This window comes from Megalops cyprinoides, chromosome 16, assembly GCF_013368585.1.
Source record: "Megalops cyprinoides isolate fMegCyp1 chromosome 16, fMegCyp1.pri, whole genome shotgun sequence".
Taxonomy (NCBI): domain Eukaryota; kingdom Metazoa; phylum Chordata; class Actinopteri; order Elopiformes; family Megalopidae; genus Megalops; species Megalops cyprinoides.
In genome coordinates, this window is record NC_050598.1 from 24840139 (window position 1) to 24857779 (window position 17641).

Below are 17641 nucleotides of genomic sequence, written 5' to 3' on the forward strand. Positions count from 1 at the left end.
TCTTAAATACTCATTTCACATGTATGTTTTTTCTTCCCCTTCAGCATAAACATTTATGCTTCCACCCACACACACACTCACACACATTTGACCTTGAGAAGAATTTTCCTCCTGTTAGACGGTGTCCACCACAAAATGCACATTTAAACATTCTTCTGGTTTCTTTTCAAGCTGCAGGACACTCATGCAAATTGATTCACATGGATTGTTAGAAGACAAAATGTTTACTTACAATCCTATCCAGCATCTCTTGGATGGAATGGAGAACAACAATCCATAACTGTAAACATAACACATCTAACATTTAACTTAATGTTACCAAAGGATAAAGCTATTCGTTGCAGTTTTAGTAAGACACAATCTTGTGAGAATATAACAACACTGGATTTCCCGCAATGTACGTAAGAAAAAAACCCCCATTAAATGTCCATAACAGGTCATCCATAAAGTAACCCCTTTCCAAGAACAAATAACATTTTGTGACATGTACACTTGCTGGATCAAGACATCATATACTACAACGGACATAAAATAACTATCTGCTCAGTAAGAGGGTGCTAGTTTTAGGCTACCTGCCTCTGGGTTGACGGTGCTCCAAGCGCTGATCCAGGATCAGAATCGGACCGCTCAGCTTTAACCGCTACCCTGACACTCGCGCTGAGCGGTAAGGCGGGTAACAGTTAGCTAGCAAGCTAATTACTTAGGCGACTTTGTTAACGTAGTCAGACCTACACTGTTAGATTTTGAGGTAAAACTGATAATACTTAGATGGTTTTTCACAGAAAACACATACTTTAAGCTTCAAAATGGAATGTTTAGTCGCGAACATCAAAGGTAAGTAACATTAACTAGTTAACGTTAGTCTTGTTTATCGAAAATGTGGATCTTTCGTGGCAAAAAACCAGCAGGTTGTGCCAAATAACTGTATATAATTAGTTATTAAAGTAATCAATTAAAGTAGTTGGCTGTTTTTAAATAAAAGTATTTAAACTATTATGTTTAGTTAATTAAGTCGGCGAGTAATAACTAGCTAGCTGAAGTTCCACGAGGTGACTATGCTCCGTCCAGATGCTGTGACGTACACCGCCTAGCTGGCTGATGTTCTAGCAATTTCCAATGGCCTTGGTAGGCGGCTGTAGCTAAGCTTGCAATTAACTAATTTCCAGCCCACAACCTGTATGTTTCATCGCCTCTTTGGTCTGCTATTTGTTGTTTAGATTTCACACAGATACTAGTGCAGAAACAAATTCCGGTGAATGTGGATGAAGTCATCGAAAAGCTTTTCTCTGAAGCATGGAGCCTGGAAAGCGCCTCATTCACCAAGAGCCAGGAGCAACTGAAGGTTGATTTAGCTAGACCAAACTGGGAGCGCTATCGTGTGTTACGGCTGTTGTGTGTGTTGGTGTGCATGAGTGGTTGCCACCTAGCTGATTTAATTTTTTTTACTGGAGAGATACGATTTGCAACACTGAAAAAGGGTAACAACAGCCCTGGGGTAAACAACATTTACATCTTTAAGATGACGATTCAGAAGGCAGGGGTAAATGCAGATAGTCACCAAAGTGCCCCGCCTTGTACTGCCAAAATTTGAGTGCGTTGTTGAAGTACTATTTATTTCATAAGCATCAACTGACAAATAATCTTAATAATAAACTGGCTGTTGCAAAAAAAAGTTTAGATTATATATTACAAGTTCATGTTTATATTCACCTAGGCCAGCGTTAGTAGCTATTTATTATATTAATTTTAACATCATCGACAACAAACATTTGTAGCACCAGTATTCCCCACTGAAGAACTCCAAAACTGTTGTACAATGGAAAAATAAAGGCACAGTAATCTGATGAATTGTGTTTGTTCAGGTGGAAGAAAGCGCTATACAGTTGTGGAACTGGGCGGTAACAAAACACGTGGGTTCTGCAATTAATGAACAACAGAAAGCAAAAGGTAGTGTCATCATAGAACCTCAACAGTATGACTGATTACACCCACATCTGTATTCTCAGAGCCTGAACAAAAAAAAGCCAGTTCCAGCTGTTCTCTACAATGCATTGCTGTATAAAATAATGAATTTTTTCAGTGACGTGCAAAATATTTCGGCATGGCTTTGTGGCAGTGAACATGTCTGTATATGATTCAAAACATTGATACCCCACATTTTTGGTGGTGCGGTACTAACCTCTTCCCTTTCTGCGCTAGTCCGTCATGTGGCATGCAGACTGCTCTATGCATGTGAGCCTCAAGACCCATCAGAGAGTGTTTTGCGTAGACAGGTCTTGGTGAGTGGACCCACTTCGCATGCACACTCATGACTTCTTACACCCATGACTTCTTAAACGTGTTACTGTGCACCACGCAGAAGTGAGTTTGCTATTCAGCAGGTGTCACCACATACTTTTACACACTGTTACACTGTTTTAATGTGCTTGTTCTGCGTTTATGCCTTGTAATGTTTCACAGGAATGAGGAAAACACATTATACCACACAAACTCGATGTTTAACGATGCTGTATTCAGAAGAAAATGTGTGCTGTAAAGCCACATGTTGTGTGTGTTTTGATATGGCATTTTAGATGTTCATCAATGAAGTTAGTCTGGGTGAGCAGCAAAACATCTGGATATGAGATGCAAGAAATGGATGACCTTGAGAAGAGGGCAATTAGCTCATGTCTACAATTTTGATAAATATTGTCTTTGCTGTTTGTTGCAGATGGCCACTAAGACCGGTAGAACCTGGCTTGACTGTAAAAAACCAAAACTTGCTGATGACTTCTTTGGTCTTGCTGTGAAAGTAAGTCGACTGTGACAACGAGAGACTAATTAGCCTATGTATGTCAGAAGAATTCAAAAGGCAGTTTTTGGTTTTCGAGGGGACTGAGTTCAAAAATAATTCTTCAGACATCCCCCCTTTGGGCTGTGACCAGTTTGCAACAATTCTACATCAATCAAGAATATTTGTAGCTGTCTGCACATGCACATATTCACACTTACCAGGAGGAAAATGTTGGGTCTTGTCAGCTGCAGAGGTGGACACCCCGGCTTCAGAAAGTACACCCATTCACTACACCATCTGAATTTAAGTAGCACAACTCTTCAGCCAGGTCGAGGAGCTAATTAGTGAAATCACCTTGTTTAGTGAATGGTTAGAACAAATACATGGTAGGACTTTTACTCTCTGAAGCTGGGGTGTCAACCTCTGGTCAGCTGCCATTGGTATTGTCAGAATTGTGGTGTGGATTACTGCTGTGAATAGGCTGGAAGCTTCCTTTCTCAAATAACATTTTCAAAAGAAGGTTTTTTAGGCAAATGCCTTGAACTAGGAGGAGATGCTGATGAAATGGCTGCAAAAACAGAAGAGTGTGTTCTTCAAAGACATAAAACATGTTTTCCAGACTTTAAGTTTATTTTCGCTACTCTTTCCAAGGGGTGATTTTGGTGGACATTTTATTTTGTTCCCTGCTCCCCAGGAATAAAACTACTTAAAATATATTTGATGTGCTGTGAGATATGTAGATATGACAGATATGAGGTCTGTATGTGGAGTAAAAATTTTTTTTGAAAGGATTTGTGGTATCCCGTGCTGATGGTGACCTTTATTTCAGTGGATTTCCAGCTGGTCTGTGAAGCACGGAGAAAACAATTATACATCCTTGTGTGGATACAGCCCAGTCAAATGTAGGCAGCTGAGTAGCTTGAGAGCTCAACTTCGTTTTGCAGCAGATAACATTCATTGTGAAATTCACCATAACACAGGTGCTCAGCACACATATTATGTTCACTTGTGCCACGAAATGGGGATGAAGTGGCAACATGAGGAGCCATTGTTCTACACTGTGGTCCGGTGGGTCACAGGGGCAATGTCTGTATCTTTATTTTCCAGCTCAGGGAGGAAATCCTCATGTAAGCTGCTGAGAGCAAGAAGACACAACAGTACCTAGTAAACTTTTGCATCAACAATCGTCAGTGTGTATGCTACCGGCATAATTCTGCAAGATGTCTTTAAAACCGAGTTGTCTAAACATTAGTATGCAGGGCATAAACACAAATATTTGTATGCTCGGTGATCAGGTGAATAGCTGTATAAAAAAAAAATGGTAGCAGAATGTAAGTATGACGCATGCTGAATCATTCCCTGAGCTATGCTTGAACTGTGCTATTGGGCCACCCACGCAGGTTATGACAGTGCATATTGACCATGGAGCTTTGGGATGGCACTCTCAGATATTGTATGCAAGCACATGTCACATCTGTCCTGAGTTTGTTGCTCATTTCTCGTCAGCCTGATGCAACAAAACTGTTGTAGGTTAAAAATGAGCAGCTGACTGACAAACTCAACATTTTGTGTAAAGCAAAAGCAGAGAATACTGTGTGTTTAGCATGAATTGTGCTGGTGCCCATCTCCTTGGCCAGCAGGAGGTTAATTTTTACTTGGTTTAAAAAATGTCAGTTATAATGGTCTTCCGCACACTGCCACCACTGCCATGTGACTTGCATTGTGATTACTCAGCTTGTATTGATGTGTGTCACAACACAGCTTGATTTCTACCCGTTTCAGTAGAAATCCATTAGTACTCATAGGCTGACCAATGGCCCACTTTGCTAGCGCTCTGTCATGTGGTATGGACACACAATGCCTAAATAATACTATGTCTGAACAGCAACCATACAATAGTAGTGTTAAAGTTACAGTAATTTTTGGACAGGTGTGTGGCATGTTTAGCTTATGATCCTTCCTTTTAAAAACATGTTTATCTATGTTTATCAAAAGAGTGCAAGAATGCACCACTGTGAGAATCACCTGTTCAGTACAGACAGAGAGAAGCAAAGAATATCTGCACTGCTGAGCAACAGTTTATTTTCAGATGTGACGGGACTTTTACAACAGTATCATATCAGTAAAACCAATGGTAACCAATTTAAAAAGATTTGTGATTTATGCTCATAGATAAATCTTGATCAAAACGTTCTGAAGGGTGCCCCACACCAGGTATTTGCTCCTAATAATTAATCATTTGAAGGACGGTTCCTAATCACTGAGAGTCAACCAAGGCACTATACGTGATGATTCCTTTTAAAATGAACCTTGGGCTTTTTTCTTTGGAGTGAACTCTGACTGGTCACAGCTTGAAAATTAATCAGGTTTAATTCAGATCTGGGTGATGGGTGGAATAACAGATCTGTATGTAAAGATTCAGTATGTTTTCTTCAGTATTATTTTCAAAGAGACGGATGATTGCATTACTGTGTTGAGTTTAGGCGTAGATAACCTCAGGCCATCTTCAGCCTGACATCCATATAATCACTTGGCTTCTACTTTGTGTTGGCTGGCTGGAAGCATTATGTGAAATTGAAATAAAAATGAAATACTGACTACTGCCGGATCACACAAGTGCTGTCTTCTCGCCTCTTTGACTTCCAATAATATAGTGCTGCTTTGCTTCAGAGCCTGGAGATATTATACAGCAGACTTACAGCCCGTGGTGATGGCAGGACAGATATCAACATCCCAAAAGGAGATGTAGAGAAGGACCTGTTTCGAGTGCTGTCTTACCAGGCTGAATCAGTAAGTAATTAATATTAATATTTGGGATTCCTCTCTTTTTTCCATACCTGTAAGTGCTGACAGTGGATCAATGGTAAAACAATTTGCTAGACTAAGTGGTGCCCTTAACACAACCAGTATAGCGCTCTGCCATTTTATGTTAAACATTCAGTTTGCTTTAGTTAAATGTTAAACAAAATTTTAGTTTGTGTTAAACTAGGATGTTTAAATGTTTCCACCCTTGTGTGACTTCTGTGATGAATGTGTTTCGTCCACATGAATTAATGTATGTTACACTTATGGGCCTGCATGAGACGTTCGCACTTTTGACCCCTATTCTGGTGCTGGTCCCACTTAATTGGGCTGTAAGCAGGGTTAACTTCCTATGTGAATTCAGTGGCAGTAGATCAATGTACTATTCTTTCAATTTGTGAACAAAATTGAAGCTTCGCTCAGACGAAGCACCTTACTGCTTCTTCAACGAGGTAGTAGTCACTGTCTTAATCTCACATCAGGCAGAAAATGTTATCAAGAACATGTGAAAGCAAATGGTGCTTTGCTGATTCCTCCATTTGGTCCATTGCAGGGTAATGGAACTTCCCTTCCAAACTGCTGTCATTCAAATTAAGTGACAGCCCAGCTTTGTAGGAATGTAATTGAAATGCATATTTGTCAGAGTCCTTTGGTAGCCTTTGGCTAGCACTGGCCTGTTAGATTCACGCTGGCCTTGTAAGTCTGGTACAGCAGGACCCAGAGCACATTTAATTGCGCAAATGCCTTGTTGCATCTAAGAAGTTATTTCACCCTCCCATGCAGGCAGTGGCCCAGGACAATCACCCGGAGGCTGTCTCCTGTGTACAGCGTTGCAGGGACATGCTAATGCGTCTGCCCAAAGAGGTACGGCACCCTGTCCAGGGCACTCTTAGAGATGTGATCACCGTAAAACACTCCACTCACATTTGATACTCACTTACCCTCATGCGCCCTCTGTTGGGTGTGGAGTGTGATAACATTGTCATCTAACCCTGGACCTCAGCGTTTCTGTCGCAGCAGAAAGCGTTTGACATTACGTAAGGCTCTCGCTATTTGCTTTCAGACAGGTTATCTCTCACTCATATGCTATAACTTTGGAGTGGACACCTACAATCTGAAAAAGTATGAGGAAAGTTCATTTTGGCTGAGGTAAGCATGCTGAGTGTTTGTAAAGTGATAAACTGACAAACGGGACATTGAAATGGAAAAGAAGTCAGCATTTCAAAGCCTCTGAGAATGTGTAAAGATGGCATAAAGTTTTTTTTTCTGTTTTTGTCCATCATTATTTTTTATGGTGCTCTTACATGAGGGAAAATTTATTGAATCCATGGTCTGGAATGAGCACAGGAAAACCAGGCTTTCATATTCAAGCTGAGCAGCACCAGCTAAAAAGGATGAGTGGCATAATCACAACCTTGCCCAACAGTATATAGTTTCAGGAGCATTGTATTTATGTACATAAAACAGAGAACCCGAAGCCCTTATAGTTGTGAGACTTGCAGGATGGGCACAGTCACACGTAAATGTGTTGACAGTAACACCTAATGATGACCAGTCTGGCTTCGAGGCTCATTTTGGACTTTTGTGCTTTCTAGCCAGAGTTACGACATAGGAAGGATGAATAAAAAGTATTCCCCTGGGGCTGAAGTACAAGTAAGAGACTGAAGGGGCGTCATCAAATCCATCACCGCAGCACAACACCCCTTACAATTCAACATCAAACAATGTTGTGTAATATGCCCACAGAAACCAGTGTTTCGAGGAAATACTTCAGTAATTACAATGAAACCTTAAATTGATTCAAGATCTGCGGCCTTTGATTCTTTCTCTTTCTCAGTCCAAAATCCTGAGGCTTCTAGCAACTGTCTATTTGGAGTGGGACTGTCGGCAGTTCCAGGAAAAGGCCCTCAATGCAGTGAGCTTAGCCAACAAGGTGCACCGTTGGTGTTACTCCTCTGACTCCTGTTAAAAATGTGATTTACTCTGACTTGATGGAACTGACCTGATGGCATGTTTCAAAGACATCTTTTAAACATTGAAACTCAAAAGTTGATATTACTGCTAAGAACTGTTTTATGGTCACATGGTACATGCAGTAAACATTCCTAAAATGCCAATGCCATCTTGCCTATGGATGCTTATTGTCAAAATTAATACCATGTTGTTTTGAAATGTGTCAGGAAAGTGCTCACCCCTCAGGGTTCTACTTAAAAACCCGTATTTTACTGAAGTGTGAGGCCCGGGACGAGGCTGTCAGAGCCGGTGAGTAAATAAACGATTGAGAAGAACAGTAAATAAGGCAAACCGTTGCTGTAAGAAAAAGCTCACCGGATGCTTTTCTAAGTCCGTTTTTCTTGTTTGCTTTAATCAAATATTTAAGCAGCAATTTCTGATAAACTGCCTTCAGCAGAGGTGGAAAACCCCCGGCTTCAGAAAGTAAAAGTCCTGCCATGCATTTGTTCCACCCATGCACAACACCAGCTGAATTTAATTAGCACAACTCTTCAGCCAGGTAGAGGAGCCAATTAGTGAAATCACCTTGTTTAGTGAATGGCTAGAACAAATACATGGTAGGACTTTTACTTTCTGAAGCTGGGGTTTTCCACCTCTGGCCTTCAGTCTCTTGATGCTTCGCGTTTTTCATGAATGTGTGGCTATATTGAGCTTCACGCTTTATTATAGTGATAATATTTAATGGTTAAGTCACATGTATATTTGTGTGCACATAACAATTTCCCTGCCCTGTGTTTCCAATTAGCAATAACAGAACTTCTTGAGTCTGACGTTCCTCTCGAAGTGTGCTTGAGCATAGTGAAGCTCCTTATGGGAGAAGACAGGTACAATATAAGACTGCGGTTTAAAACGAAGAATCCAGCTTCTTATGTATGCATTTTGCATGCTTGCAGTGATGCAATATAAATATGCACCTTTGCTGCAACTCTGCATTTTACCTTACAAGTGACTGTCAGCTTTTGTGGCTATTAACTGTTAAACTATGACACTCTGACTCCTTGAGACTCGGGGATGTGTTTTCCTCTTTGTTCAGAGAGGCTCTGGCCTTTGAGTTTCTGAAGAGGGTGTGCCAGCACTTTGAGTCATCCTCTGAGCTGGGCAGCGCTCTGGTTCTGCACGTAGAGCTTCTGCTGCAGAGGGGCAAGGAGCTGCTGGCCAGGCAGAAGGTTGAGGATGTGATTACAGGTACTGGGCGCAGAGACTCTGCAGCCAGAGATCAGACTCTGCAGGCTTTGCAAGTCTGCTCCTGTATTTGTTGAACCAAAAGTTGCATCACTGGAACCACCACAGTTCCAGAATGCGAAGAACAGCCAGTGTTCCTTTGCCAGACCACTGAAGGAACACACAGTCTCCCGAGTAGTCTGGTCCCTGATTAAACGGCACCAGAACAGCACAACACTTCTGCGTTGTTTGGGTACCTACAGGATAGATGTTACTGGCATTAACAACAACAACTGTTACACTTTTAGTCTATTAGAGAGCGGTTTGATGTGATTTGTAGCTAGATCCCCACCCATGGAATGATAAGCTGGCTTTCAAGACATTGGCAGTGATTAAAGGTCTGTAGCAAGTGTCATAACATGTTGCTTGTGGTGTGGTCAAAACACAGGTCACTACACAGGTAAACAGCTGTCTCCTCAGACTCTTGGCTGCCTCCATCTGCTGCTGTGGGACAGAGCGTCCAAAAAGTTTGAGGTACTGCATGAGAGCATCGGGGCTAGAAACAAGCCGCTTGACTTGTCTCGTCTCAACACAAATCAGTTGTGTATTTGCGTGTCAGTTACATTTTTTCCCCCTCCGTGTGTCTCAGGCCAATGACTATTCGGAGGCTGTGCAGTGGTATAACTACTCCCTGAGTTTCTACTCGGCGGGGCAGATGGATCAGAACCTGGCCAAGCTGCAAAGGAATCGAGCCTCGTGCTTCCTGCACCTGCAGCAACTGGAGAAGGTAGTGCGGCGTGGGCTGAGACACGGCAATCGTGGGGGAATTTCGTCTGTCTGCCAGCGGAGGCACTGTCCCGTGTCCCTCTCTCCAACAGGCCAGGGAGGCCATAAAGGAGGCCGAGAGGTGCGACCCGGACAGCATCTTCACGCAGTTCAGCGTCTACAGGATCGCGCTTCTCGACAGCGATGTGGAGAGAGGTAGCCGAGCGTACACAGCGCCGCTTCTTTAGGGACGTGTCGCAGACCGTCCCCGCCGCAGTTGCATCTCACCGCCTGTTTGCTCAGCTGCGGAGGCCGTGAAGGCGATGGGGAAGCTGGCGCAGAGTCCCGTGAGAAGTGAGGACAGACTCCTCGTGGCCCAGAGCGCTGCCTCAAGCCTCCTCAGTCTGGCTGCGCAGATCGCGCTAGAAGTGAGTTTCAACAAGGAGGTTTACACCGCACTGACCCCTCTTCCTGCACTTAAATAAAACTGCCTTGGCTTAGTGGGACTATTATTATATTAGTGTATGTGATGTATAGTCACATATTAATAATTCCGGTCAGGAGGATTTAGTATCATTTGTATTCATTAGCTGCAGTGTTCAGTATTCAGCAACAGCAGAAGCAGCAGCATCAGTAGTAGTATTAGTAGAAGTAGCAGTGCTACTAGTGATATAGCATTAGCAGTAGTGTTAGATGTAACAGAAGCAATAGCAGCAGTAGTGGTAACATTAGCAGTTGCATAAGCAACAGCAGTAACTGTAGCAGTAAAAGCTTTAGCAGTAGCATATGAGAACTTGAATGTACAGATCACAGTGTCCCCCCCCTACCCACCCCTTGTACCTCAGCATGAGCAGCAGGACATCGCCATGAAGGCGTTGGAGAGCCTGTGTGAACACTCTCAGGATGGAGCACAGGTCCTCACTGCCCTCAGGTCAGTGACACGCGCCCACAGTAACACCTACAGTAACAGTGCACACGCACACACACAAAAAAAGTGAACTGACATTGTGCATCCCCTCTCCGCGAGTGCTTGGAATGCATACAGTGTTGTTCTCATACTAGCAAATACCTTACTGCTGACAAGCGCAGACTGTAAAAAATGTGCAGATTTTCCGTTGCTTGGCTACAGGCGTTCTCTTGTGGCTCCTCAGAATAGAGATCCTCAGAAGAGGACAGGATCCTCAGAACGTGGGCATAATTTGTGCCATTGTGTGTACTGTACATGCAGGCAGTTGGCATCTAGTAGATAAAGCAGTGTTTTAAAATGTAGGACAAGTGGGCTTTCAGTGTAGTGTCATATTGCGAAATGGCCGCGTTCTCTATTTATCATGTCTTTATCTGTTGCAGGTGTTTAGTTCGCCTTGCGCTTTCTACAATAGAGAGAGCCTGTGAGGAAGAGAGGTGGGAAAGTATTTTTCAAGAGGGAAATTGTTGTCTCTCTGTGCCAAAGGTGGCAGAATGTTCCTGGAAAATTACTTTACCAAAAGGTTTACTACCCTTGCCATACTGGAATATTGTTAGCACAATATAGTATCATTGGTTGTGTACAGTGCAAGGTGTGCGGATACCATACTAGCGCAGTGCCTTTTGGTGGTAGGATTTGGTTTTGTGGGTTCTGTTGAAATTGATTTGTGAATCATTTTTTATCCATTTAGCTAATTATAAATTTCATATCTTGACAGAGATCCAGCTTTGGATGTTCTCAAGTCATATCTAAATATGGGTGAGGGTCTTTTTCAGATTAATTTCACTCATCATATTAGTCATTTTTACATGTATGTAAATACGCAATAAATACACAAGTTCCCTCTGTTCCATTATATATTTGTGGCATGTCATGTATCACAGTATGCACACATATATATATATATATATATATATATATATATATAGCACTGGCTATAGCATTTTGGCGTGATGCAAGTGGATCCCAGGGATTGATCATATGTGTTAGGCCGAGCTAGTTATAAGATTTTGGTGTAATGCAAGTGGATCCCGAGGTCTGTGCTGACCGTGTCTCTACAGCACTGCAGAGAGTCTCCCAGCTCATCCCCCAGCACGGGCCCAGCTTGAGTCCAGAGAAGCACACAGAGGAGGCCAACTGGTTCAGGAAGATCGGTACGTGTAGCCGCTTCCCCCGGGGTGATTCTCACGCCCCGCTGGCTTCTCTTTGCATGGGGCGCGGGGTGCTCTGGGGAGCGGGGTGCTCTGGGGAGGGGGGTGCTCTGGGGCGTGGGGTGCTCTGGGGCGCGGGGTGCTCTGGGGCGCGCCGCGCTCTCCTTTCACTCCTCCGTTCCCGTTATTTCGTCAGCTTGGAACCTGGCCCTGCAGTGCGAGCACAGCCCCGACAGGATGAGGGATTTCTTTGTCCTCTCCTACCAGGCAAGTCCCCAGATCAGCACCGATGGGAGAATCGATTTTCAAGGGTGAGATGCAGGTGTAGATCAATACGTCTGTGGGGATGTGTGTTGTTTTAGGAAAAAAAAAAAAACATGGCTCAATTCTACATTCCTGACCATGAAAAACTGAGGAGATCATTTAGTCTAAACCTTGGCATTCTAACCTCAGCTTTGAGTAAGTTTTACATTTTTGTTCATATTTGTCACTACTTTCAGTGACCGCAGATGTTTCCTTAATGTCTGACAGTCAAAAAAAGTAACCCCTTTAAGCACAAAGTGCAATTGCAGGTAAATTGAAGCTTATTTCTATCTATTCTTCTATTTCTGAAATGGCAACGTTTGTTTTTCAACCGTCTGCGTGGTACTTACATGCCCTCCATTCAGTGCACTGTAAGAAATATAGTATGTCTGTAATGTACGATGATGCGATTCATCATGGATAAGGCCACCCACACGCTCCCCCCACCCCCCCCAAACACAAACACACACGCTCACATACGCATTCCACGGAGGACTCCCTCCCCAGAGGCTGCGCTGAGAGTTTTTGTGTTTGCAGCTGTCCCAGTTCTGCCTCCCAGACAGAGCCGTGCTCATGGGACGGAAGAGCTGTCTCCTGATGGCTGCAGCAGCCTGTCTGGAGCTGTACAGGAAGTCTCCTCAGTCACTGCAGCAGGTGGGGTGCCTGCGCTAACGTCACCTCATCTGTGCAGCTCTCTCGTATTGCAAGAGGAGTTACGCTTTTTTTTTCCCTGGCTGCTGTGGTGTTGGCCACTAGAGGGCGCCGCATGCCAAATAAAGCTTCTCTTCCCATAGACAGAGCAGCTGACTGAAGCTCTGGAACATATTCAGATCTGCTGGGAGGTCTGGAAAACACTCAAAGCTTCAGGTGCCCCTCTCATTCACTTTGCTTATTTTCCAAAGAGTGGCTGTTTTCATTTTTTACTCGAAAACTGGCTGAAAAATTTGCCCCAACCCAGAAGCCGCCCGTGATGTGTTTTCATGTACATTAAGAAGTGGCGTGTTGACCATGCAAAAATGCTTTGACAGGAGACTTGTCCAAAGACCAGACCGAAACCCTGCTGTTGCTGTATGAATTTGAGGCTCGGGCCAAGCTGAATGATCCCAAGTTAGAGGCAGTGCTGGAGTCAGTGCTGGAGCTGGATAATATCGAGACCAAGACACTGGAAACTATTGCAGGTAAAGACTTAAGATCGGACATTCCATATACTACTTCGATACAGTAGTTGCACTTTCTGATTGGCTGTTACACTGCTCAGGCTCTGAGTGTATTTGCTCATGTTTTCACATGTGGGTTAGAGGTTAAAGGATAATTCCTTCACATGTGGGAGAAAAGTATTATTAATCATTAGTATTCCCAAATACTATCAGAACCCAAAGTATTATTAATACAGATAAGCCATTTGAGAAGATTTACAGTAAAAAGGCAGGCTGATTAACTCAGGTTTTGGCTTCATTGGTTGTTGGCTGTTTGCAGGCCTGGCTATGGAGCCACCAGCCTACTTCCCCCTCCTTTGCAAGAAGGCTCTGCGGATCGCGTTGTCCCTGCACAAAAAACAGCCCCAGCCAGACCTCCTACACTGCAGGTGAGATCCATGTCACTCTCCAGCGAAATCCCTTCTCTGGTAGTCTTGGCAGTTTTGTCAGCGGCACCACAGACTGGCCCAGCGGTCACGCATTGTCCGAATGGTGCAGTGTCACAGTAAGTGAGTGAGAACCGCCACGCTTCCCATGATCCTTTGCAGCCAGTGTGTGCACAGCTTGATCCAGCTGTCCCTGCCCGGTGGGGTGTCGGAGGTGGAGCCCCGCGTGCTGGAGGAGGTGTGGGGCTACTACGAGGAGGCCCTGTCTATCGTTGCCATGGCGGTGAGTCCGGATGAGTCAGAACCAATCGCGCGAGGCCCTGAGCGCTCCTGCACAGTAATTAGCCCCCTTCTGAGGAACCTCCTGTTTTCTTTATCAATGGGCTTCAGCAGCTCTTCAATTAGCAGCTGCTCCATTCAACATCCACTTCCTGACAATTTGGGTGCCAATCTGGGTCCCTTGTGTGTCACGTCAGTGATAATTTGGACCTTAAAAAAGGCATACAGGCATAGGGCACCAAATGGTATAAGAGACAGACTTAAAACCAGCAGGTTGCTAGGTTAAGTCCTTGGTATGACACTGCATTGGTATATTGGTGCCTAATCTGAATTGCTTCAGTATATCCAGCTCCGTTTGTAGATAGTATGTAAAATTTTATGTAAGTTACTCCGGATAAGGACGTCTGCTGAGCAAACAATACTGCAATGAAGTCAAAAATGAGTCAAAAATATTCAAATACTTATGAAAACACAGAAAAGAATATACACCAGGGTAAATGTGAAATTCATCGCTCCCATGCCAAAACCGGTTGATCCGGTACAGAATGAGACATTTTTAGCGTGCTTCTCCGTTGTAACGAGAAGTGAAGCGGAGCGGGCGCTCCGGGCGCTGTGTGTCTCCCAGCCGGAGGAGTTCCCGGAGCTGGAGATCCTGTGGCTGCTGACGCGTGCCTGGAACACGGGCATCCTGCTCTACAGCCTGGCTCAGTACCCCCAGGCGGAGAGGTGGTGCGGCCTGGCGATGAGCTTCCTCTGCCGCCTGAGCTCCCTGCAGGACAGCTACCAGACGCAGGTATGGGATTACTCACTCGGCGGGCCTCGGGGCCAGGGCTGTGTCATTCCTTACATAACTGTGGCCAATTTTCGCAAGTCGAAAAAACAGATGCATTCCTCTGTTGTCGGTGGTGTCATCTGCAACTCCCACACATTGTTCCTGCTGCACTGTAACCCAGCCCGGTCTGATTTCTGTCTCGTCATGTGTCGATTCCTACCTTACCCTCTCAACCCACGGACCTGCCCTCTCAGACTGTGCCAGTTACACTCCTCTGGTGTGCAAGCAGAACGTGACATTTGTGGCCGCCGTTAACGAGCGGTTGCAGGAAAACATCGGTGTGGGAGGCGTGCAATGTGACCTCTCTTCCGCACACACAACGGACAAGCATTTCACAAGTGCCAGCCTTCTTTCAGCCTCTTTCATGAGACACATGTCTGAGAGCCTCTGGATATTGAGTCGATTTTGGAATTGGGAATCAAGAAGTCATGGAACAGCCACAGGGAAGTCAAAGAATGTAATATTGTGCCGCAGCTTGCATTTTATATGCAGCCCCAAAGGCTATATGAAAAGTTTGTACAGGAGTTTTTGAAATGCAGGTACAGTGCTGGCCAAAAGTATTGGCACCCCTGCAATTCTGTCAGATAATGCTCAATTTCTCCCAGAAAATGATTGCAATTACAAATGTTTTGGTAGTAATATCTTCATTTATTTTGCTTGCAATGAAAAAAAACACAAAAGACAATGAAAAAAAAATTAAATCAATTATCATTTTACACAAAACTCCAAAAATGGACCGGACAAAAGTATTGGCACCCTCAGCCTAATACTTGGTAGCACAACCTTTGGACAAAATAACTGCGAACAACCGCTTCCGGTATCCATCAATGAGTTTCTTACAATGCTCTGCTGGAATTTTAGACCATTCTTCTTTGGCAAACTGCTCCAGCTCCCTGAGATTTGAAGGGTGCCTTCTCCAAACTGCCATTTTCAGATCTCTCCACAAGTGTTCTATGGGATTCAGGTCTGGACTCATTGCTGGCCACTTTAGAAGTCTCCAGTGCTTTCCCTCAAACCATTTTCTAGTGCTTTTTGAAGTGTGCTTTGGGTCATTGTCCTGCTGGAAGACCCATGACCTCTGAGGGAGACCCAGCTTTCTCACACTGGGCCCTACATTACGCTGCAAAATTTGTTGGTAGTCTTCAGACTTCATAATGCCATGCACACGGTCAAGCAGTCCAGTGCCAGAGGCAGCAAAGCAACCCCAAAACATCAGGGAACCTCCGCCATGTTTGACTGTGGGGACCGTGTTCTTTTCTTTGAAGGCCTCGTTTTTTTTCCTGTAAACTCTATGTTGATGCCTTTTCCCAAAAAGCTCTACTTTTGTCTCATCTGACCAGAGAACATTCTTCCAAAATGTTTTTGGCTTTCTCAGGTAAGTTTTAGCAAACTCCAGCCTGGCTTTTTTATGTCTCTGGGTCAGAAGTGGAGTCTTCCTGGGTATCCTACCATAGAGTCCCTTTTCATTCAGACACCGACGGATAGTACGGGTCGACACTGTTGTACCCTCGGACTGCAGGACAGCTTGAACTTGTCTGGATGTTAGTCGAGGTTCTTTATCCACCATCCGCACAATCTTTCGTTGAAATCTCTCGTCAATTTTTCTTTTCCGTCCACATCTAGGGAGGTTAGCCACAGTGCCATGGGCTTTAAACCTATTGATGACACTGCGCACGGTAGACACAGGAACATTCAGGTCTTTGGAGATGGACTTGTAGCCTTGAGATTGCCCATGCTTCCTCACAATTTTGCTTCTCAAGTCCTCAGACAGTTCTTTGGTCTTCTTTCTTTTCTCCATACTCAATGTGGTACACACAAGGACACAGGACAGAGGTTGAGTCAACTTTAATCCATTTTAACTGGCTGCAAGTGTGATTTAGTGATTGCCACCACCTGTTATGTGTCACAGGTAAGTAACAGGTGCTGTTAATTACACAAATTAGAGAAGCATCACATGATTTTTCAAAGGGTGCCAATACTTTTGTCCGGCCCATTTTTGGAGTTTTGTGTAAATTGATACTTGATTTGACTTTTTTTTCTTTCTCTTTTGTGTTTTTTTATTGCAAGCAAAATAAATGAAGATATTACTACCAAAACATTTGTAATTGCAATCATTTTCTGGGAGAAATTGAGCATTATCTGACAGAATTGCAGGGGTGCCAATACTTTTGGCCAGCACTGTAGATCATATCGCTGCATCTGTCAGAATACTTTTCCAGGGTTACATTTTAAATATAGGTTTCATATTACGCACATATGAAGCACTGAGCTTGCAGGAAATGAACTGTCTACTTCATCAGTTCCTATGCAGACAGGTTATCCCATTGACTACACCCATAAAACCTCAACAAGTGTGTGTTTTGACCACGCTGCTGACCTATGATGCGGTTGAGTCGCTGATGATGGTCAGACTCGGCGGAAGTCCCTGCAGTCTGATGACTGTGCTGTGTATCCCCCAGATGTCGGGTCTCTACGGCGAAGTTCTGGACAGGTTGGACAAAGCCAAGAAAAATCTGGTCATGGAGGAGTGACTCTCTGCTGATGGTCTTCAAAAGGCTTGCCACGGGCTCAGAGAAGCGTTAACATCTGGGAGCATCTGTACTCCTCATTGGTTGTGAGAATATTACATCCTTCTGGACCAACAGTTTCACATGTAAGCAGCCCTCCACTCCGCAGTTGTTTTGACTCTGTCTCTTTCCATACATCCATCTCACTCAGTTTCTCTGGTTCCATGTTTTAGCTTTAATTTGTTGCCTCCTGTTTGGAAGGCAATAACACACTCTTTCATGTTGGTGCAGAGAAGTTACTTATTTAACTGATGTTTCATGCCAAGTTTGTAAGTGAACGTTAAATATTTGTTTTGCTGACAGGAAAGTTAATTAAGTCTGATTTCCCCTTATTGTAAAGTTTAATATAGTTTTGAGGTGTGTTACTGGCAGTATGCCTGTGGGAGTATCAATACTATTACATTTACACAAACAACACATTTCATTGATGGCAAAAACAAAAGGGGGTT

At 43.9% G+C, this 17641-nt stretch overlaps 1 protein-coding gene across 1 annotated transcript; it reads left to right on the forward strand.

The window, feature by feature from the left end:
• The first annotated feature begins 1228 nt into the window (after positions 1–1228).
• On the forward strand, positions 1229–17156 carry tex11 (testis expressed 11). The gene is made up of 28 exons (XM_036549039.1): positions 1229–1325; positions 1837–1947; positions 2200–2279; positions 2711–2791; positions 5444–5563; positions 6359–6439; positions 6639–6724; positions 7171–7228; positions 7413–7508; positions 7756–7837; positions 8334–8412; positions 8622–8773; positions 9198–9283; positions 9399–9536; positions 9628–9730; positions 9818–9942; positions 10360–10445; positions 10862–10915; positions 11197–11237; positions 11540–11632; positions 11826–11896; positions 12470–12586; positions 12727–12799; positions 12961–13110; positions 13409–13517; positions 13677–13797; positions 14419–14586; positions 17085–17156. The coding sequence occupies exons 4-28, from the start codon at positions 2711–2713 to the stop codon at positions 17154–17156; spliced, it is 2442 nt and encodes an 813-aa protein (XP_036404932.1). The 5' UTR covers positions 1229–1325; positions 1837–1947; positions 2200–2279.
• The last annotated feature ends 485 nt before the right edge of the window (positions 17157–17641 follow it).

Coding starts and splice junctions, on each gene's coding strand:
- tex11 (XM_036549039.1), top strand. CDS start 2,711: ATGGCCACTAAGACCGGTAGAACCTGGCTTGACTGTAAAAAACCAAAA. Junction 7,509..7,755: donor CAGTGAGCTTAGCCAACAAG/GTGCACCGTTGG, acceptor GAAATGTGTCAG/GAAAGTGCTCACCCCTCAGG. Junction 12,587..12,726: donor CTCCTCAGTCACTGCAGCAG/GTGGGGTGCCTG, acceptor CTCTTCCCATAG/ACAGAGCAGCTGACTGAAGC.